We start from the raw sequence: 22851 nt of genomic DNA, 5'->3' as shown, positions 1-22851 counted from the left end.
AGAGAATCCCAAGCAGGCTCCTCATTGTCAGTGCAGCCCTGACATAGGGCTCAATCTCACGACCCCGGCATCATGACCTGAGCCAATATCAAAAGTTGAAGGTTTAACCGACTGATCCACCCAGGCACCCCCAAAATGGCACTCTTAAAATGATTTATTTAAAATTTCAGCTCCAAGCCTTTCCCCCTTGAATTTAAGAAGAGTAGGACAGGGAGGGAGGTGATTATTCATCTGACTTCTTATAAAACAAGAAGAGAATTGGGGCACCTGGGTGGCTCAGTCAGTTGAGCATCTGACTTCAGTTCAGGTCGTGATCTCGCAGTTTGCAGGTTCGAGCCCCGCATCAAGCTCTGTGCTGACAGCTCAGAGCCTGGAACCTACTTCGGATTCTGTGTCTCCCTCTCTTTCTGCCCCTACCCTGCTCACACTCTGTTTCTCTCTCTCAGAAATAAACATAGAAGAAGAAGAAGAAGAAGAAGAAGAAGAAGAAGAAGAAGAAGAAGAAGAAGGAGAAGGAGAAGGAGAAGAGGAAGAGGAAGGAGAAGGAGAAGAAGAAGAGGAAGAAGAAGAAGAGGAAGAGGAAGAAGGAGGAGGAGGGAACCAAGTGTGACCTTCCTTGAGATAAGTTGTTAAATCAAATCCAGAACACCGGTCAAATCTGAGTTTCAAATGAACAACGAATAAATATGTCTCCATGCTTATATCTGGGGCATATTTTGCTAGATTTGACAACCTCACATGGGTTGTGTGGAGAATCACTCGAGATGCCAGGAAACACAGCGTTTCTAAGTTTTGGTGCTTGTGGGGAGACAGCCTTTGGATGCTGCTTCTATGCCCCAGAGCAGCACCCTCCTCCTGTCCTGAGACTGGACCAGCACTAGACCCATCCCCCTGTCCCCCACCCCACCCCTGGCCTGGGGACTGCAGAGAAGTCACAAATGCTGGAGAATGCTTTAAGACTCTGCATGGCCTTCCCAGAGTTTTGTCCTGATCTTTCCCTGCTTCCTTTCATGCATCCCCAGCAGTGGTTGATCAGGTCTGGTTCGGAGGTGGTTTTGTTTGGTTTTCCTTTCCTTAATTTGTGCTGGTTGCTTATCACCTTTTTTCCCCAAAATTTTAGTATACACAATTTCAAACAAAAGAAAAGTTGACACAACTTGCAGTTTCAAAAGAAGACAGTACCATCCATATCCTATCACGAATGCAGCCAAAACCCCTTGACCAAAGACAGAGAGAAGGCAGACTGGCCAGGACCCTGGGTTTTCCTTCTGCCTGCTACACGCCCAGCTTGGAGCTAGAGAGGCCAGCAACTCGGAAACACCACTGGGCACAGACAGAAAAGTCTAACCATAAGGCTGTTCTCTGTAAGCACACGATGGGGAAAGGCATAGCCCTGCAAGACAGAAAGATAAACAGTGCCTGTGTTCCAGCCTCACACACCTGCCATTAGCAAACACCTCCATCCTTGCACCCCCGCTGGGGAGGGTGACGGCCGGGGTCACTGAGGAAGAGTCTCCTCTCCCCCTCCCACCTTCCCAGCCAGACTGAGGTCAACCCTGCGGGCGGGCACCTGGGCGTCCACCCACCTAGCACGAAGACGCACACTGAAATAAACTCCAGAGTTTCAAAACAACGCATGCGAATGTCCAGAACAAACCTAACACTCCCCCCGCCCCACCCCTGTTGTACAAGCACCAGGAAGAATACACTGTGAATGACAGAGACCAAAGGTGCCGGGGCACCGAGCTGACACGGATGCTACCGTTCTCTCATCACGACTATCAAACAGCCTCACAAAATGTTTCAACCGTGTTTCGACTGTGCTTGAAGCGAATATAAAAGAAAAGTTAAACCATTTCACGGTGAACCGCAAACTACCCATCACTAGATTCACAATTAACCTCTCACGGCTCTTACTTCCTCGCCTCTCAACCCATCTGTCTGTCTGTCCAGCACGTCTCTGTGTCCCAGCCGGAGCCTCGGGGGCAGGGAGACTTACAAGGCTCCACAGATGAGCTCTCCTTGGAGTGAGGATGGGCGAGCAGGCCTCTCGTGGCTGGATGGTACCCAAGAACACGTGTGCGCGAGTGTATGTGCACGCGTGTGTGCTGATGTGCACGTGTGCGGGTGGGCGTGTGCAGGTGTTCTGTGTGTGCATGCTTGGGCGCAGTGTTTCTTTCTCCATAAGAAGGAAAGGCTCCTCCACGTGGGGACCAGCACTGATGGGAAAGGCAGTGCAGGACGGGGGTGAAAAGGCAGGAATTTGGAGCCCCACCAGCTCACCACTATGACCTGGGGCTGGGGCCCACACCAGCAGCCACAGGCCTCGGGACCGACCCCAGACCCAGGGAGACTCGGCTGGAAGAATCCATGCAGACCATGAAACCCACCACGTCACTGCAGATGGAGGAACCAGCCCTGGGTCTTGCTACAGGTTCGTGGCAGATCCCACACTGCTACGCTGTCGCTCTGGCCACAGCCTCCGCAGCCGGGCCTCAGCTGTGAGCCACCCAACCTCACCCACTGCCAAGGCGACTGCAGAGGGAGCATGTGGCGGTCGTGGGCAGAGTCCTGGGCCAGGACGTCAGCCTGTCTGGACCACGGACGACTGCTCAGCCTGCAGCTGGGGCCAGGCCGTCTGAGGGACCAGGCATTCAGCAGGAGGGCCCTGCCATGTCCACGAGTCATCGTTCTCCTGGGCCCCACTCACCAAAAGCCACTCCTTTGACAAAAGACTTCAAATATACATAAATCTGTAGGAAATCCTATAATGAACACCTGGGTACCACTATCTGGCTTTATCAGAACTTACTAACATTTAGACATAATTGCCATAGACCTTCTTTTCTTAAAGAGATAAAGCATTTTTTTTTCTTTCCATATTAAAATTTTTTTTTAATTCCGGGGCACCTGGGTGGCTCAGTTGGTTAAGCGTCCGACTTCGGCTCAGGTCATGATCTCGTGGTTCATGGGTTCAAGCCCTGCCCTTGGGCTCTATGCTGACAGCTCAGAGCCTGGAGCCTGTTTCAGATTCTGTGTCTCCCTCTCTCTCTCTGCCCCTCCCTCTCTCTCTCTGCCCCTCCCCCACTCATGCTTTTTCTCTCTCTCTCTCTCTCAAAAATAAATAATAAAAATAAATAAAATTTTAAAAATAATTCCAATATAGTTAACATACAGTATTCTATTACTTTCAGGTGTACAAGATAGTGATTTAAGAATTCTGTACATCGGGGTCAGTCAGACAAGCATCTGACTCTTGATTTAGGCTCAGGTCATGATCTCAGGGTTGTGACATGAAGCCCCATGTCAAGAATTCCCTCTCTCTCCCTCTGCCCCTCTCCCCAGTTCGCTCATTCTCGCTCTTGCTCCCTCTCTCTCTCAAATAAATCTTTAAAAAGGAATTAAGTATGTTATTAACATAACTCTAGATCAGGAGTCAGCAAACATTTTTGTAGAAAGGTAGATAGTAAGTATCTTAGGCTTTGCTACATCTGGTCTCTTGCTGCATATTCTTTGTTTTGCTTGTATTGTTATTTTGATTTTTACAGCCCTTTAATAATGTAAAACCCATTCTTCTCAGCTTGGGCCTGTGCAAAACCAGGCCATGGGCCAGCCTGGGCTCTAGGTCCTATTCTAATGTATGAATATCCCCCAGTTCATGCCTCCATGTTCCGACAGATGAACATTCCAGAGGCTCCCAACTTTTCACCATCACACACAGGACCATGTTCCCTTCTAAAAGTTTTTAGTTTTTTTTTTGGGGGCGCCTGGGTGGCGCAGTCGGTTAAGCGTCCGACTTCAGCCAGGTCACGATCTCGCGGTCCGTGAGTTCGAGCCCCGCGTCGGGCTCTGGGCTGATGGCTCAGAGCCTGGAGCCTGTTTCCGATTCTGTGTCTCCCTCTCTCTCTGCCCCTCCCCCGTTCATGCTCTGTCTCTCTCTGTCCCAAAAATAAATAAAAAAACGTTGGAAAAAAAAAAATTTAAAAAAAAAAATAAAAGTTTTTAGTTTTTCATTTCACAGCTAGATCTTTAAACAACCTGGCCATTTATCTTTGATATGATGTGAGCTAGGGATCTAACTGTATTTACTTTTCACATGGATAATCCCCTGTCCCAATACTGTTCACGACGAGTCCATCCTTCCCCACTGATCTACAAGGCAACCCCTGTCCATTTCAAGTGTCCACGTGTCCTGGGTCCATTGCTGTGTTCTCACTCTCTTTCCGTGGTCTATTTGTTCATGCCCTTGACAACACTTCACTGTCTTCACTTCTGTGGCGTTGTATCTAACTACTAACTGCGTCTTAATAAGCTCCATTACTCATGGCCCCCATGTCACCTTTATTGCTTAAAAATGGATTCATTTGGGTTCCCCTAGATGCCGAGCCTGAGACAAGGATTTGGCTGCGAGGATTTTCTGTAGAAAGTGATCTAGATGGACACACAAGAAGGTGGGGTAGTGAGACAGTGGAGGGCTTGGGGGCCAGGGTGGGCCACGGGCTACAGGAATCACCCGAGGCCCTTTTAGATCCCGGACTCAGGCACCAATTCTGGCCAAGTCCACAGGTAGGGTTGGCTGCCCTGGTGGTCATGCCTGTCCCCGTGAAGTCCCGAACCCCCAGGAAGGATCCCAACACCTGATGAGGACCACCAGGCTGGAGGAGAGAGTGTTTGCCCCCTTGAGTCACCTGAGCTGCCTCAGGTCAGGTCACGTTGCAAGGCCGAGGCGGGAAGGGGAGGGGACACAGGCAGCCCACCCGGGGCTTTCCCAGCTCCCCAAGCTAGGTCAGGGGGCCCTGAGCTATTTCACCCTCCCCAATGGCACACACTTTTCCTGAGCGCCCCTTTCCTCCCCCGGCCCCCGTCTGCAGAGAGCTGAGCCCCACTCCCGCCAGCTCACTCTCTACTCCCTGCAACGCTCCTTCCTTCCGGCGAACCCCAGGGGTAGGACCCTCCTGGACCACAACCACATTCCCCAACAACGCAGGGACCCCGCGCAAACGTCCCCTGGTCTCCCCACCGCACGAGCGGGGCGGGCGGAGTCCGACCCGCCTCGCGCGGGGAAGGCTACGCCGCGGGCGCTGCGGGGAGCCGGGTGGGGGCGACCACCCGCGGCCGCAGGTCCCGGAGCGCGAGCCGGCCCCGCCCCTCCCGGGTGGGCGGGGCTCGGCCGGGCTCTCCGCTGGGTCCTAGTGCCCGCCGGCGGCGCCGTCAGACCCCGAGGCCGGCACCCGCGCTCCCTGGCTGCTCGCGGCTCTCCCGCGCCCGGGTGGTCCGACAACTGGGCTCGCCGAGGCTGCCTCTCGGCCCCCGCCCGCCATGAGGAGTGCGCAGCCCCTGGTCCTTTTCTCCCTGGTTGCCCTTTGCCGGCGCGGTGAGTCTTTTTCGGGAAAGGAGGGAGGGGCGCCCGGGTCCTACGGCCACAGGTGGGAGGAAGGGGAGGGTGCCGGCGCCCGGGGGAGCGGCCGGAGGTCGTCCCGGCCGGACGGGAGCCCGGGCGGGGTGAGCCCACTGGCCGAGGCCTCGGGGGCGGGCCAGGGTGGTGGGTCTGTGAGGTTTGGGGCGGGGCGGGGTGGGGGGAGAGGGGGGGGGTTGTGCACCTGCCCGGGCAGCCTCCGCGGCGAGTACCTTTGGGCTGAGCCGGGACCGAGCGGCACGGGCCCTGCACCAGCGCGAGGGGAGGCTGCGGGCCACCGATTTCAGGTCCCAGCAGGCTCGCCGCCTGCCAGGTGTAGACGCCAGGGAGCACACCCCGCTGCTCGGCCTTGAGAGGGGCTCCCTGCCGTTAGGGTAGAGATCGGGGAAACTCAGCCCAGGCGGGAAGGGACTTGCCCAAATCTCCAGACTTGCCCAAAATCTCCAGTTTTGCAGCTGCGGGGAGGGTCTCCCAAGAAACACACTTTTAAGACACCACTGTTCCTGGTTACCGACCCTTGGGGCTGGGCTGGCTTGGATTGGACAGGGTCAGGCTGGGTCAGGCTGGCAAAGCAGACCCTCTCCAGTCTCTGACGCCTGAAGGGGAGACCCAAACAGCCCTTCCCAGGCAGAGTCCAGATGTGATTTGGACTGCCTTTTCTGGGCCTCAGTTCCCCCACCTGAGTTCCAACGACTCTTTCAGCTCCTATCGCCCCACCCAAGCTTGTCCTCTGAGCCCTAGTTAGCCTAGAAAACCAGGACTACACCTTCCTCGGACAGAGACACCCCACTGGGGTGGGGTGGGGAGAGGACACACAAGCTCCTACAAGGAAACGAAGTTCTCGCCAAAGGTGGTGTCGCCCCTCAATGTGTCTGTCTGGGCTCCGTCACCACTTGGTGGGTGATCCCATGCCATTCCCTTCTCTGGGCCTCAGTTTCCCCATCTGTTCTATAGGGATAATACACCTTGCCTACATACTTGAGGACTCGGGTGTGTCAGCTGCTTCTTAAGCATGGTCCTGGGGCCACCTGCATCAGAATTACCCCGTGCAGATTCTGGGGCCCCACCCTAGCCTCACAGCATCAGAATCTCTGGAAACGGAGGCAGGGAACCTGCCTTTATACAAGCATCCAGGTGATTCTTACACATGACTGGAGAAGCTACTGATAATATATGGTGAGCTTTTTGTAAAAGGTAAAAACTTCGATCTTTTTTTAAAAAATCTATGGCCACGTTTTAAAAATACAAATCTCTTCTTCCTTTCGTCACTTAAGACCACACGCCCCAAACTGAAAATCACTCTGCCTTTTGGATGCCAACTTGCCAAGGGTATGCTGTTGGTCTTTTCTTCCTTCCCTAGTTTGTATCCAAACGGTAGGTGTTATCTTTTCAGTTTTCCTATATTAGATTTTTAAATCATGCTTTTTCGACCTGTATACACATTCAACAGAGTCTGGAATTCTAGCTACGGCTTCCTCTCAGACTTTAAGTCCCTTTCTGCTCTGGATCAGTGTTTCCAGGAAAGGCCTCGGAAGGCCAGGCCCTGGACAGAGACAGGTCAGGCCTCGACTCATCAGAATCACTGGGTCATGACCGACCCCTAGTGGTGGCTTCTCTGGTTAACAGGGTATGCCCCAGGGCTGGGAGGTGACCCCCCAATGGTGCCCTGGAGGCTTCCACTCATTCTGGACCACCATTGTCATGTAGGGGTGAGAGGTCAGTCCCTTGTCCTTTGAACTCAGAGGCAGAAAAGAACAGAGTGGAAAACCTAAATATGTGTTGTTCTGGGCTCCCACAGACTTTTGGGGAGTACAGTCCAGCCCACAGCAGCCCTGCTGGTCATTCCCACCCTCTCCTACACACTCACACATACAAGCGCAAACACAGACATGGGCATGAACACACACTCGGCTTTGGTTACCAATAGGGCCTCTGCAGGGGCAGTCTCCTTTGGGGGGAATTAGCGAGGGCAGGAAAGAAGGCACTGGGGGCAGGGAGGCCCCCTTCTCTGAAAGAGGCTCTGAGACCTGGCTCTGCCTCTGACTTGCTGGGGCTTCCCCTCCGTGGTCTTAGTTTCCCCAGTTGAGAACCAGGGAATTGGACTAAATGCTCTAAGGTGTTCAAAACCTTTAGCCCATCCTCAAGACTGGGGAGGGTCTTTCAGGCCAGCTGAATGCCCAGGAGGCAACACAGCCCCAAAGGGGAGCAGCCGGAATGTCCCAACTGGGCTCAGAGCTGGAGTACAAGCCCCCACAGCCCACAGAGCAGCGCTGGCCTGTCAGGAACCCGGTGGACCAGCCTCCTGGGGCTGCAGAGATGTGGGTTCCAGCGTCCCCATCCTGTAGGACCTGGAGCTGCAGATTCTGACCCCAGAACTGCCTCAGAAATGCCAGATGGGCTTAAGCAAGTGATACCCGCCCCCCAGCTTTCTGAAATGACAGGTCAGCCCAAAGATACATACTAAAGAGGGGCTCTGGGAGGGACCGAGCTTTAGCCTGGGGCTACAGACTGGCTTCCAGGGTATTCAAACAGCTGGCCTCTGGGAGGGGTCAAGGGTTTGAGAGGCAGAGCTCAGAATCTAGGCCAAGCATCCAGAGGACCCCCTCTGGACAGCCCCAGGCAGTCTGGGGGAGGGATGGCGGGTAGCAGGTGCACCCGGGAGCATCTTTCACGAGGCACTAAATATTGCATGTGCTCCAGATAGGCAGCGACTTGGAAAGTGCACAGAGCAGACTGGAGTGGTGGCTGCTCCCCAGGCCACGTGTCCAGCCCAACCCCCACCCAGGAGTCCACCTCAGACTTGCTTAGCGCGGGCAATTCACACCACGGGCCCACTGGCCCCACCCAGAGGGAGGGATTTGGCAAAAAGCCAGCACGCCCTGCAGAGAAGGATGTAATCTGAATCCCACCCTGAGGAGACCCAGCCCCTCCTGGCAGCCTCACTCCCACCTCCTTCGCCTCCCTGTTCCCCAGTCGTCCTCCCACCTGCCCTCCAGCCCCTACTCTGCTTCCTCTGCACAACTCCTCCTCTTTCCCTGCTGCTCTCCTGCTCCAGTGTCCTCGACCTTCCTCAGAGTCTCTTTCCAGGGCACCACCCCCACCTCGGCCCATTGCTGACACATTCTCCCAGATGCCACAGTAAACAAGACCAAGTCCTGGAACCTCACCTTCACTCCCAGACGTGTGAAGGAGTTGGGACAAAGACCCACATACCGCTTGGCAAGAGATCTAGGGCCGCGGGGGCTCAGGGGGGCCCATGGATAGGCCAGGCTTCCTGCAGGAGGCTGCATTCCCCGCGTCTTAATTATGGCTCTGAACCCAGGCCTCTCCTTTAAGCTCCAGACCAGGAGCCAAAGGGACCCCGACATTCGCTGTTTTAAAGGCACTTTGCACCCTGAAGGTCTGAACTCAGGAAATATCCCGTAGTCAGCCCTGCTCTCTCCTTGTGAAGGCACCACCGTCCACCACACTCTGCACATAGAGCCCATAGTAACATCTCCCCTCCACTGCGCTGGAAGCTGAGGCGGGAGTCATTTCTGGTTTTCTGCTTGCTGTTACCGAGGCACGTAACACGGTACCTGGCACAAGACAGGAGGGGCGGGCGGGGAGGACGGACGCTTGGAGGCACCCAGTTTCTGGACTAACCATCTGCGTGCGGGCTGCCATTCATCCCAGAGGGAGGTGGGAGAGGAAGAGGCAGCTCACGGGGGACAGAGCTGAGCTCCACCTTGGATGCACGGGGTCCCGTGGAGGGGCGGGCCTGCCAGCACCTTGCTGCTTTGGCCAGCCCGGAGGGCACCTGCACGCCCTGGCCCAGAGCTGGCCCCTTCACCGCCAGGACAGGCATCAGCACGCTCAGGGCCCAGCAGGGCTGACTGTGTGTGTTCCCAGGGGACTGCCGCGTGGCCAATGCAGAGGAGAAGCTCGTGGACGACCTTCTGAACAAGACCCGCTACAATAACCTGATCCGCCCGGCCACCAGCTCTGCCCAGCTCATCTCCATCCAGCTCCAGCTCTCCCTGGCCCAGCTCATCAGCGTGGTAGGTGCCCACAGCGATGGCTCCGCAGCCCCGGCTCCAGGCACAGGAGGGGGGCGGGGGGCAGAGCCGAGCCAGAGGGCGCAGGGTTTTACCTCCAGCTTTCCCAGACTCGTAGACAAGCTCAGATTATTCATCCGCTCCTATTCCACATGCATAAATTAAGGAATCTGCCTAAACTCAGAAGGTCCCGACTGCCTCTAAGTCATGACTTTTTTGTTCCAGTCTGTGCCTTTGTGTGTGTTCTTTCTGCTGGGCGTGCCCTGCCGGTCTGTGCACACTAGTCCACAGCTTGGAGCCACCTGCTAGCCCATGATCTCTATATTGATGACAGTGCCTTAACTCCCCAGTCACAGGACATCCGAGTACAAGTGGCTAAAACAGTAAGGACAACCCAAGAAAAGAGCAGGCCAATGGTGTCAATGTCAGTGTCAGAACCCGAGGCTGCTGTCCTTGATGGCAGGATTCTGTGATTCTGTTTCTCCCCCATGATCGTAAGATTGTGGCCACCGCTCCAAACAGAAGATCCTCACATGATAACATCTGTGGTGGATCCTTTCTTGGGTGTCGTTTTCAGTCTGAGGAAAACAGTCCCAGAGACCTGCCCTGGAGGCACCCGGGGCTACAGCTCATGCCTGGGCCTTACCCAGAGTTGGCTAAGACTTGTGGATACATGGCAAGGAGGCTGCAGAAGGGTCCGTGAAGCTCATGAGTGTCCAACATCTAACAAGGTCATGGTTTTGTTAACAAAGGAGATGTGGAGGGGGAACGACCGTTGGGTAGACAGCCAACGGGCTTGCCATTAGCAGATGGGCCTCCAGCATGGCCAGAAACTCCTCCTCGTCCTTGAAGCTCTACCCTATTATCGCCTCCCCTGGCCTGTTCAATAGATGACCTCACATTCCCCCACTTGTTGGGGGAGGTGGGAGCTGGGCTGTGGGAACTGCCTGCAGAGGCCCAGGTTGGACAGGACCAGCTGCTGTATGGGCCCAGCCAAGTGGGCGAGAGTCCGGACCGAGGAGGGCAGCTGTGCAGCCCTGGAAAGGAGGAACGGGTCGCAGAGTTCACAAGTAGGTTGTCAGCTCTTGATGTGTGGGTGTGGGGCAGGCGTAGGGGTGCTGAGGAGGCTGAGGTATCAGGGAGCTCCCCTTCCCCTCCCTGGCCTCTGAGCTGGGGGTGTCCAAAGGAACCATGGTCCACAGTGAACCTTCCCTGTGTGGCCCTTCCCGCGTCCCCACCCACGGGCTTGGACCCTGTCCCGAGCAGTAGCTCTGAGGGGAGCATTGTAAGGCGCTGTGTCCGGTCATGGGAAGGAGATAATCAATCGAGGGGCTGAACCTCCTGGGGACAGGTGGCTGCCTTCTCTCTCCCGAGCACAACCGGCCCCCACAAACCCGGCCCCTCCAAGCAGAGCCCTGGGAGGAAGCACAGCCCAAGAATGGGGGAAGGACAGAAAGCCTCTCTGTCCTTCCTCCCTCCGCAGGCCGACTGAAAAGAATAAGGGCTTCAGGCCAGGCCCAGGCTGGTGTCTGTTACTGTCCAGCCAAGGGCTTTTTGCGTAATGGGGTGAGCCCAGCTGCCACCTTGCAGCTGTTGCCCTGGTTAGGGGAAGCAGGCAGGTGGCTCTGGTCATGCCTCCAGGCTAAGGCTGCCCCCTGCCAGATCTACTCCGTGGGCCCTGTGACATAGCAGAAGTTACCAGAAGGAGGGGACACAGCCTCCAGCCCTACGCCTGGGAGTGTCCCCCTGTGTGCTGTTATCACCCTGAAAGCTGTGCACAGAGCGAATATTCAGTTCTAGGGGTTTTACCTTCTGTATTCCAGGCTCTGGCTTTCGAGCAGGGAGGATTATGGGCACGACCAGTTTAAAGACGGCAGTTTCTAGAGGGAAAGCAAGGAGTATGTGTTGGGTGAGGCGGGCAGGTCCTCAGCAGCAGCTCCCTGGGGTGGCCGGGGTCTTGAGCTGGTATCCTCAGGTGTGTTCAGCAGCCACTGGGGAGTGAACGGGAGTGAGGGACAGGAAGAGGTCCACGACGACTTTCTGAGTGATACGTCTTGAAAGGAGACGGGCTGTGTGGGTAATATGTTTGTTAAAAGTCATCACACTGTACACTTAAGACCTGTGCGTTTCACGGTGTGTAAGTTATGCCTCAACTTCAAACAAAAATGTTTTAAAAGACACCTTGTCCATGAGAACAACTAGAAAAGCTGTACAAAAATGCCTCCCCCTGCAAAAAACCGTCTGAAGTTCTTGAGAGCTCAGCCAGGACTTGAGGAACCAGGTTCTGGGAGGTGACCCTTCGGTCTCTGGTACTTTTCCCCACATACGAAGAGCGGTAAACAGCCCAGGGCTGAGGGGCTAAGAGGTTGGAAGCCAAGCTGAATGTCTGGTGCTCTCACAGGGCTGGGGGACACATGCCAGAGTTTGAGCCCCATGAGATGGGGAGATGAGGCCTTGGTGGAGACCCTGCAAAGACCACCCATAAGAGTACAAATGAATCAAAAATAGACCAGACCTCGCAAAAACTAACCCTGCTTTGAACCAGCTCAGTCACAAACTAGATTAAGATGATCTACTCCTCCTGTAACTGCCTGCCAATAAGCCAAAGTCAGTACTCCCTGGAGGCATATAAAGTCAGATAAAAATGGACCAGGTACACAAAAAGACAAGATGAAATAAGAAAAGACAGAAAAAAGAAGATAATGGAAACAGACCCACAGACGATTCAGATATTGGGCTGATCAGGCACAGACTTTAAAACAACTCCCATTAGCACAGCAAATTTTATGTTATGTGTATTTTACCACTATTAAAAATAAATAATAAAGAAATTTAATAATAGGTTCATTTTTCTAAGTAAATAAATATTCTTAAAAGGAAAATAATACTTATACCTTCAAGAAAATTATAATATGGAGAATTTAAAATTCATTACATGGTTTTTTTTTTCTTAAAGATTTTGTTATCTTTCAGTAATCTCTACACCCAACGTGTAGAATTACTTAATCTGAAACTTACAACTCCAAGATCAGGAGTCGCACACTCCACCGACTGAGAGCCAGGCACCCCCATTGGATGAGTTTAATAGCAGATTGGTAATGTAGCACAGGAGAAGGTTAATGAACTGGAGGAGAGGCAAATAGCAAATAAATCAACAAATGACAGAAAAAAAGGATGGAAAACACAGAAAAGAATATAATGTAGTACACGAAAAAAGGGTCAGTTCTGTCACATGTATTTGGAGTTACAGGAGAAGTGAAAATAAAGAATAAGACAGAAACAGTGTGTGAGTGACGCTGGCAGAATTTTCCAAAACTGGCCAAGGACATGAGGCTACAGATTCAAGAGTCTCTGTGAACCCCATGAGGGATAAATGTAAAGAAAACCATGCCCAGGTTCATCTTACGCCAACTCCCAACAACCAAAGACAAAGAGAAAAACATAAAAGTGGTCCCCGCAGGGAGGATGGGGGCAGGGTGGGGGCAATAATAACACCAATAGATAAAATCGGAAGCCAGGAAACTGAATGACATCTTAAAAGTGTTGCAAGAAAAAAAAACAGCATGCCTAGAAGTGGATACCCAGTAAGAACTTCAAAAATGAGGGTTAAGTAAAGATGTTTTCTGAGCAAAAAATAGAGAATTTAACATAAGAAGACCCAATATAAAGGAGGCATTAACCATAAAGGAAAATGACCCCAGAAGGAAACACAGAAATGTAGGAGAGGATGAGCACAACAGAAAGTGTAAATGTATGGGAGAATTTAAATTAATATTGACAGGATAAAACAATAACTCACAAGGTTGTAATTAAATACAGAAATTAAATAATGACAACATTAACCCACAAGTCAGAAGGGGACAGATGGAGCTGAAATGTTCTAAAGTTCTTGCCCCTGTTCTGGAAGTGGTAATCACTAATCTATATTAGATTCTGACACATCAGGTATATGTGTATTGTAGTCACCAGGGTAACTACTAAGAGTCATGGAGTGCCTGGGTGGCTCAGTTTGTTGAGCGTCCGACTTCGGCTCAGGTCAGGATCTTGTGGTTCATGAGTTCGAGCCCCACGTCAGGCTGTGTGCCAACAGCTCAGAGCCTGGAGCCTGCCTAGGATTCTGTGTCTCCCTCTCTCTCTGCCCCTCCCCTGCTCGCACTCTGTCTCTCTTTCTCTCAAAAATAAATAAAAACATATACAAAATTAAAAAAAAATAAGAGTCATGTTAATATACAGAGAAAATGGCATAATAAAATAATTAAAATACAGCAAGAAAAAGAAAAGGGAATGTACAGGAAATAGATGGTAGGTTTAAACCCAAATATAATCAGCACTACATTAAACGTAAATGGTCTAAATAAGTAAAACAAGACAACTGGCACGCATCCTTCTCTTGCTTCTTCCCACTTCTGGAACGTGGACACAATGGTTGGAGCTCTAGCAGCCATGCACTGGACCATGCCTGGACCATGCACTCTAGGTGTGGTAGAGAAGAGAGTTGGAAGGAACATGGGTATCTAAGGATTCTGTAGAGCAAAACCACTATATATGTCCAAACTGTAAACTTTCTCTAAGCCAGTGTTACCCTGGGTCTCTGTTAGTCACAGTTGAAATTCATCCTACTGATATCTTTACCCAGGTGGGGGTTCAGGAAAGGCTCTTTGCGGAAGTGACTCCCAAGCTGAGATCAAGGTGCTAGAAGTTATCTTGGTGAAGAGAAGGCAGGGAAAATGGTATAGACTGTAAACACATTCACAGGGGGAAGGAAGGCCAGGGGGTGGGCAGAGCACAGAATAAAGGGGCATGGGGAGGTGAAATGGGGCTGAGACAGTTGGCAAGGCCTTGCAGACCCTCTGGAGGAGTTAGATTCTTATTATGTATGTATGTGAAAGAAGCCACAGAAGTGACTCGAGCAGGGACAGGATTGAGAGGGAAAGTTTACCTGGCTACACAGGGAGGACGGATGTTGGGAGTGCGGGGTGCAGAATAGACAGACTACTTGGGAGGGTCTTACGGTGGTCTAGGTGAGAGATGGATTATGGTGGTCTGAATTATTGTGGTAGGACTCTTATGCCCTTCAGAAAATATTCACCAAGTATCTGACACATCCCAGGCAGCCCTCCAGGTGCCCTCTGTCCTCAAGGAACTTAAATTCTATGGCAGAGAGCACACACATAGATGGCATCCAGCAGCCATGGTGTCCAGAGCCATGAAGAAAAATAAAGCAGGGTAAGATGGAGAGAGAAAAGGTTCTGTGTTGTGCAGGAAGGTCAGGGAGGACCTGAAGAAAGTGAGGACATTAGCTGCCTGGGTTTCCAGAAAGAGGGAACAGCAGGAGCAAAGAAAGAAGCTGAAGCAGAATGAGCAGATGGGAGGGCATGAGGTTCTAGAGCTGAGGGAGGAGGGCGGGGAGGCAGACGGAGCAGGGCCATGGGGCCCTGAGCAGGACGTTGGCTTTTACTTTGCGTGGGATGGGAGGGAGTGCAGGGTTTCAGTGGAGCAACAGTCTGAGACGTTGAGAAGAACCTTTTAAAAGCATCACCCTGGGGGCACCTGGGTGGCTCACTCAGTTAAGTGTCCGACTCTTGATCTCTGCTCAGGTTGTAGTCTCGGGGCCATGAGTTCAAGCCCCGCGTTGGGCTCCGTGCTGGGCGTGAGGCCTACTTAAAGAAGAATAACAATAAGAATAAAAAGGATAGCCCCGGCTGCTGAGTAGAGGCTAAAGGCAGGCTGGGGCAGAGCAGGAGGACCAGAGGGAGGCCACTAGAGTAGTCCAGGTGACAGATGGTGGTGGCAGCCAAGACAGGAAGAAGCAGACCAGTCTGGCTTGTGGGGGTCATGGCTGGGGGTGCCATTCACGGGGAAGGCAATGCCAGTGGACGACCGGATCTGGGTGACCGTCACAAGCTTTGTCTCAGACGCGCTGGGTGTGAAACCCTTCTGAGCCACCCGAGAGGTGGTGCGGCTGGTGGGGGGGGGGGGGAGCTCACACAGCCCTGGAGCGAGCGTGAGGCCCCTACCGGCGAACTCATAGCCCCGTTTCCCTCCCCAGAATGAGCGGGAACAGATCATGACTACCAACGTCTGGCTGAAACAGGTAAGTGTCCTCCAGGCCCCGCAGCGCGGGGGGCGTTTCCTCCAGGGCCGCCCCTCGGTGGCTCCGGACCTCCAAGTGACAGGGCCTTGCCTGCCTGCCCAGGAGTGGACCGACTACCGCCTGGCCTGGAACAGCTCCCACTACGAAGGCGTGAACATCCTGAGGATCCCTGCAAAGCGCATCTGGCTGCCTGACATTGTGCTTTACAACAAGTGAGTGGCAGGGTTGCCGAGGCGGCGAGGGCCAGGCCGGGGCAGCAGCCCCAGCCTCTGAGGGTCGGCAGGTCGTGAGTCAGCCCCGGGCCTCAGCTGTGCTTTCCTCGCTCCTCTAGGCTGTGAGGCTGGAAGAGGAATTAGAATGAGCAGAGCCGGCACCCTCTGTCACCAGCGGGGAATTGGAGGCCCAGAGAAGGGGAGGGCCTCGTTGCTCATCCAGCACAGCTGGGGGGCCAGGGCTGGCATCTGCACCCCACCCCAGGGCTCTTCCTGCCCTCCATACTGTCTCGTTGACCCTCAGTTGCTTTGTCAACGTTGGGCATTGGTAGCATTGGCTGACGATGCGTAAATAGCATACAGGGAGCAAGAGACTCTTGTGAGGTCAGTGTTACCAGTGGAAGCACGAAACACGTTTGTGGTCTGGGAACAACAGACCTGAGTTGGGATCCTAGCTGGTAGTCTCACTTCACTTCCCTGAGCCTCGGTTTTCCCATCTGTAAAATGGGGTAACCACAAAACCCAGCTCCTTGCTGTGAGGCTCACTCAGCTCATGCACGTGAAGACCCCAGCCGGGGTGGGGAGTGACGGGGGTGGGGGGGTGGGGAGTGACGGGGGTGGGGGGGTGGGGAGTGACGGGGTGGAGAGTGACGGGGGTGGGGAGTGACGGGAGGTGGGGGGGTGGGGAGTGACGGGGGTGGGGAGGGTGGGGAGTGAATGGGGTGGGGGGGTGGGGGGGTGGGGTGTGGGGAGTGACGGGGGTGGGGGTGGGGTGGGGAGTGACGGGGGTGGGGGTGGGGTGGGGAGTGACGGGGGTGGGGGGTGGGGAGTGACGGGGGTGGGGGGTGGGGAGTGACGGGGGTGGGGGTGGGGTGGGGAGTGACGGGGTGGGGGTGGGGTGGGGAGGGCCTTCTGGAAGGCGGCCTCTTCGGTGAGGGCACCAGAGGCTGGAAGGAAGGATGACCGGTGAGAAACGATCCTCAGGGCCTGTGGGCGAGTTCTGAGAGAAGGCCAGGCCTGCGGACTTCACGCCGTTCTCCTGTCCACGCCTCTAGCGCCGACGGGACCTACGAGGTGTCCCTCTACACCAACGTGGTGGTCCGCTCCAACGGCAGCGTCTTCTGGCTGCCGCCCGCCATCTACAAGAGCGCCTGCAAGATCGAGGTGAAGCACTTCCCCTTCGACCAGCAGAACTGCACCCTCAAGTTCCGTTCCTGGACCTACGACCACACGGAGATCGACATGGTTCTCAAGTCGCCCACGGCCAGCATGGACGACTTCACCCCCAGCGGCGAGTGGGACATCGTGGCGCTGCCGGGGCGAAGGACGGTGAACCCGCGGGACCCCAGCTACGTGGACGTCACCTACGACTTCATCATCAAGCGCAAGCCCCTCTTCTACACCATCAACCTCATCGTCCCCTGCGTGCTCATCACCTCGCTGGCCATCCTCGTCTTCTACCTGCCGTCCGACTGCGGCGAGAAGATGACGCTGTGCATCTCCGTGCTGCTGGCGCTCACCGTCTTCCTGCTGCTCATCTCCAAGATCGTGCCGCCCACCTCGCTGGACGTGCCGCTCATCGGCAAGTACCTCATGTTCACCATGGTGCTGGTCACCTTCTCCATCGTCACCAGCGTGTGCGTGCTCAACGTGCACCACCGCTCGCCCGGCACCCACACCATGGCGCCCTGGGTCCGCCGCTGCTTCCTACGCCAGCTGCCCACCTTCCTGTTCATGAAGCGCCCGGACAGCAGCCCTGCGAGGGCCCCCCGGCCCGGCCAGCTTCGCCTGACCAGGCTCGAGGCCGCCAGCACCTCCAGCCTCTGCGGGAGCTCCACGTGCTCTGCGGCTCCCCAGTCCCCGGGCGGCTCGGGCTCCCGCACCGCAGGCCTCCAGGATTTCCGGCCAAGGTCTTCCGGGAGGTTCCAGCAGGATGTGCAGGAGGCCTTGGAGGGCGTCAGCTTTATTGCCCAGCATATGAAGAGTGATGACCGAGACCAGAGTGTAAGTCCCTAGCCCGGTCCCTGTCCCCGCCGGTTCCCCACTCCCCGCAGCGCACTCACAGGGGACGAGAACCCCATCTCTGGGCTGGAGTACGGAGTCCCAAACTGGCCTGAGTTTTATCACAGCTCCGTGCGTTGGGAAAGAGGAAGGAAGTACCAGGGCTCCCTTTTTGTTTCGGGGTCCCCAAAAGCAGACACTGAGGTGAGGGCCTGGACACACATTACCTGAGAAGTGAGCTCAGGAAGCACAGTGAGGAGGAGAGAGACTGCGGAGGGCGGGCCGGTCACCAGTTACTGCCCCGGGCTCTGGGGGCTCAGTCCACGGGAGGCCCTCTGAGGGGGCATCAGCACCCACCCCCGGGGCTGAGGGTGGCCCCAGGGCATCAACTCCCCATCGCTTCCAGGCCGTGCAGCCAGCAGCCCCGTGCTGGAGAAAGCCCCGGGACAGAGGAGAGGCAGGAGCCCCAAGTCAGCCCCTTAGGGACGAGGGCGGGACGGACACCAAGGGCACCGGCTCCCATCCTTGTCCGGCTTGCCCAGAACCCCTACAAACACGAGGGCTTTCAGGAGCACAGAAACATCGATTAGAACGTTATCATCGCTACGTTAATAACGTAACGATGTCAGCTAGGGCGATGACAGTTACAGATTTTTTTTTTTTTTAAATTTTTTTTTTTTCAACGTTTTTTTATTTATTTTTGGGACAGAGAGAGACAGAGCATGAACGGGGGAGGGGCAGAGAGAGAGGGAGACACAGAATCGGAAACAGGCTCCAGGCTCCGAGCCATCAGCCCAGAGCCCGACGCGGGGCTCGAACTCACGGACCGCGAGATCGTGACCTGGCTGAAGTCGGCCGCTTAACCGACTGCGCCACCCAGGCGCCCCAGTTACAGATTTTAAAAGGAGGTGAAGTTGACTTTCACAGGACAAAGCAACAGGCGCTAAAGCGTAGGCGTCTCAAGTGATTGCTCTGAACAGACGACACTTCACAGGATGACCCTGTGACAACCGAACGCAGAACGCGATGGCGACGGCTGGAGGTTGTCACACATCCCCACACATCCCACGGTGCTGGGAACATTCTCACTTCAACACCTTCTCAGACCAGGCTCTGAACAGGTTTGTACAACAGGCACACGGCTGCACAAACACAGAGGGTACATCCTAGTCTCACCTCCCACTGGCCGCACGCTCAAGGGACACGCTGGTCTCCAGTAGCACGAGGAGACAGGAGCGGGCCGGGAAAACTCCAAAATCACACTGTGAAACAGAAAGGAGAGAATCGTAAGCAACAGAAAGCGGGACGTGAGCGCGAGCGGCTCGGCCTGGGGTCCTGGGCGTGAGAAACGCAGCCCTGGCCCCGCTGACACGGAGCTGCGTGTTCACCGGATCCCACGAGGCCACGAGGCCACGAGGCACACAGCCCGGTGCCTAAAGCTCCAGAGGAGCATCAGATTTCACCTCCTCAAAAATTAATTTGATTGTGCTTCCTTTAAGACCACTGGGTGGCTCAGCATCACCTGATTTATTGGGTCCCAGATGTTAATACACAGCATGGGGCCCTGCTGGCTAAGTGAGAACCTCTGGGTGACTTTTCACAATTCGGGGCCACCCCCCACCCGGAGCCACGCTCTGAGTGAGCCAGGGTCTGTGCGGGAGGCACCCGGAGCCGGCATTTTAAAGCAGACCCCCAGAGATCCCGGTGTATGTGCAAGTCAAGCAGCACTGGTCTCCCGTGCACCCGCCCTGAGTGCTCTCTTCTGAAGGTCTTGCCACCCCTGTGACACTCAGGGCCCTCTGGCCATTTCTAATTCAATTAATTAAAAGCCTCTTGTGGGGAGCAGCCAGGCAGGACCCCCCCCCCCCCCATCATCATCGCGGGTCACTGAGCTGCAAGCACACACGAGGGGCCCTGCCAGGACCTGACAGGATCCCTTGGAAGTGGCACGTACTCCAACCTCATTTCACAAGGGGGAAAGCCGGGTTCAGAGAGGCTCACTGACTTGCCCAGGGTCACACAGCCGGCACAGGGCAGAGCCAGGCTCCGCATGCAGATCTTTCTGACGTCCTTCAACTTCCCTTCCCTGCACTGAGCACACGTGCACTTACTGGGTGGTCCACGTTCTCATGCTGGGCTTTCTTCCCCCCCCCCCCCCCCGCCCCGAGCACGGCCACCCCAAAGCCGGCCCAGGCTGCACACCTCGTGCTCAGCACTCCTACCCGCCTGGTGACCAACTGGTCACTATAAATAGCACACAAATATAAAAAGAGGGGAAAACACGCACACACTGAAAAAGAAGTCATCCGAAATTAGGGCTGTCAAAACGAAACCCAAGAAAGCCAGAGAGAGCCCGCCTGGAGAGCCGCTGCTGTTGGGGACAGGCGGCGTGAGCGTGGCTGGGGTGTGGGGGCTGCCTGACACAGGACTGTTCTGCAGGGTAGACGCACACCCCTGAGGCACCTGGACAAACTGGGTCACTGGCGTCAGCTTGTCCGCTGCTGCCCACATTTCCAATCCCAGAGCCTCTGCTGGGTTCTGATCAGGCCGCTTTCCAGCAGGGAAGACAGGCCGAGTGGCCACACGGGCAAGCTGTGAGCCCGGGGCCGGGGGGAGGGGGGCGTTCCGGGGGGACAGAGCAGGCCCCGGGTCCCCCAGGCAAAGGTGGCGGTGCCTCTGGAGGCCGGCAGGGTTCACAGCAGGCCCCACACCCCACGGCGGCCTGAGGAGATTCAGTGGAGGCGGAGGCTGGGCCCCAGTCACAGGAACTAGTGAGCAGATTAAGCAGCAGGGCATCCAGGGGTCCTGCGGGCCCCACTGCCTGCCCCCCACGCAGCTCAGGGTGAACATAAGAGAGGGGGCCTTGCGTTCCCGGGCCGCGTCCCTCTTATTTACAACAGACTTGGGCTCTCGAGTCACAACGTGTGGTATTAATAACCTTTCTAGCCCAGGCTTCCTGGACAGTCGGGGGCCCTGCCATGCTGGGGGGAGGGGGTTGAGGACCTGAGAGGCACAGAGGTGACTCCGGCTGCGGGGGGGGGGGGGGGGGGCGTGGGAGGGGCCTTGCCCGATAGCGAGGGCCCAACTTGAACGAAGGAGTGGAAGCAGGGAGGTCTGGGTACCTGTAACCAGCCCCTCTGTCTGCCCACAGGTCGTTGAGGACTGGAAGTACGTGGCCATGGTGGTGGACCGGCTGTTCCTGTGGGTCTTTGTGGTTGTGTGTGTGCTCGGCACAGTGGGGCTCTTCCTACCTCCCCTCTTCCAGACCCACACACCTTCTGAGGGGCCCTAAGCTGCCCTGCGTGCCCCGGGGCCCCGGGGTCGCGGGGTGAGATGACATGAGCGGCCACGTGGGCAGTTTCCTGCTTCCTCCTGAGTGACGGCTGAGGAGGCGCCAAGTACCTGAGTCCATCAGCCATCAGCCCCTTCAAACAGCCACGGCCGGGGGAGGACAGATGGGAGCCCTGGACTGTCCTCTCCGAAGGCCTTGGAGGAGCCCCAGCAAAGTGCGGCAGAAGGAGCTCGGCCAGGCTCCGTCCCCACGCGCGGGGCATGAGGACCCGCTGTGTACCAGGAATCTTGCCATATCCCGCCCACCTCTCCACCCCCCCCATCACCCTCCACTCCCCCAGCCCGCGAGGCTCGCTGGTCTTCTCTCAGACCCTCCCGGCTCAAAGCCCTTGCATCTGCTGGACCTTCTACCCAGACCTTCCTCCCCCGGTGCCTCCCAAGCTCCGGGGGTGGCTGCACCGTCCAGGGCTCTGCTCCGTTCCACCCTTTGTGCCCCAGTCACCCCAGGTGCCTCGAGCCGTCCTCAGCTCATTGTCCACACGTCACCCGCTAGAGCATGAGCTCTGTCAGAGCAGGAACCTGGACCTTCGTTTGCGTGCACCATCCCCAGGGCCTCGGACGCGGCTCTGCACGCAGCAGGTGCTTAATAAAGGTCTGTTGAGTGAATGGATGACTCCTATACCTCCTTCAAGCTCCGATGCCCCTCCCCTGAGCAGCCACCCCTGCCTCCCTTCCTGAAACAATGGCCCTCCCCGCAGCTCTGGTCACGTTCCGCTTTCTATCAAGGCCAGGTTCAGGGGTCTCGCTCCCAGATGCTCTCACTGGTCCTTCCACATACTGCTTTTGCCCAGTGCCTGGCACGTGACAGGCTCTTAAAGTATCCGTGGAATAGAGGAGGACTTTTAAAGATTCCATTTCTTAAATTACATAATAAAAGTGACTTTCTATGTATCGTTCTCTGAATGCTAACACGTGTGTAGATTCGTGTAATCAGGACGCAAGAGGGCCCCATCACCCAGACGCCTCCCTCCCTGCCAAGCCCCTAGCGACCACTGACGCCTCTCCATCCCTGGGGCTTGGTCCTTCCGAGAATGCCATTCCGATGAGTCATACGTGTGTATCCTCTAGAGAGTAAGCGGCTTCTGTCCCTCGGCATCATGGCCTCTTTGAGACTCAACCATGCTGCTGAGGGTAGCAAGGGTCTGTCCCTTCGTCTTGCGGAGCAGCACTCACTCCGTCCCGTGAGGGCCGAAGCACCAGCTTTTGGCAACTGCGAAAAGAGCCGCTATAAACATTCACACGTGTGGGAGTTTGTGTGAAGCGGCGTTCTCGTTCTTCAAGATAAATACCCAGGAGGAGTGTGATCGCTGGGTTATATGGGGACGTACGTCTAACTGTCACTCTGTCACACTACCTTCTGGAGCAGCCGCGCCAGTTGGCATTCCCCACCAGCAAGGTGTGAGAGAGACGGCTGCTCTGGACCCTGGTCTGCCCTCCGTTTTGATTTATTTTCGCCATCGCAGTGGCTGCACACTGGTGCACAGCCAGGTTTCCATTTGCTTTTCCCTAATGGCTGATACTGAACGGCTTTTCACGTGATCTATTTTATTTATTTAGCCTATGCATATCCTCTTTGGTGAACTGTCCAATTCTTTTTTTGCTTATGGGCTTTAGTTATTTTAGTGTTGACATTTTAAAAACAACTTTATTAAGGTATAACGTACATATTATAAAATTTGCCCATTTTAAGTGTGCAATTCAATGAGTTTTAGTAAGTTGATCACCATAATCCAGTTTTAG

The 22851-nt window shown here is 55.3% G+C and overlaps 1 protein-coding gene across 3 annotated transcripts; it reads left to right on the top strand.

Annotated features, from left to right (window-relative positions):
• The first annotated feature begins 5217 nt into the window (after positions 1-5217).
• On the top strand, positions 5218-21717 carry CHRNB4 (cholinergic receptor nicotinic beta 4 subunit). 3 transcript variants are annotated; one of them, XM_086711799.1, is made up of 6 exons: positions 5218-5374; positions 9308-9456; positions 15503-15547; positions 15650-15759; positions 16815-17763; positions 20912-21717. In XM_086711799.1, exons 1-6 carry the CDS (start codon positions 5320-5322, stop codon positions 21050-21052), a joined length of 1449 nt encoding a protein of 482 aa, XP_086567925.1. In that variant the 5' UTR covers positions 5218-5319; the 3' UTR covers positions 21053-21717. The 3 variants fall into 3 exon arrangements, with proteins under 3 accessions (XP_086567925.1, XP_086567924.1, XP_086567926.1); XM_086711800.1 differs by lacking the exon at positions 5218-5374 and adding an exon at positions 6400-6592; XM_086711798.1 differs by having other exon boundaries at positions 15503-15759.
• Positions 21718-22851: the final 1134 nt, after the last annotated feature.

The sequence above is a fragment of the Puma concolor genome, chromosome B3 (assembly GCF_028749965.1).
Source record: "Puma concolor isolate L17-30 chromosome B3, mPumCon1.1.hap2, whole genome shotgun sequence".
NCBI lineage: Eukaryota > Metazoa > Chordata > Mammalia > Carnivora > Felidae > Puma > Puma concolor.
The sequence above is the reverse complement of the archived record's forward strand: the minus strand, read 5'-3'. Positions and strand labels throughout refer to the sequence as shown.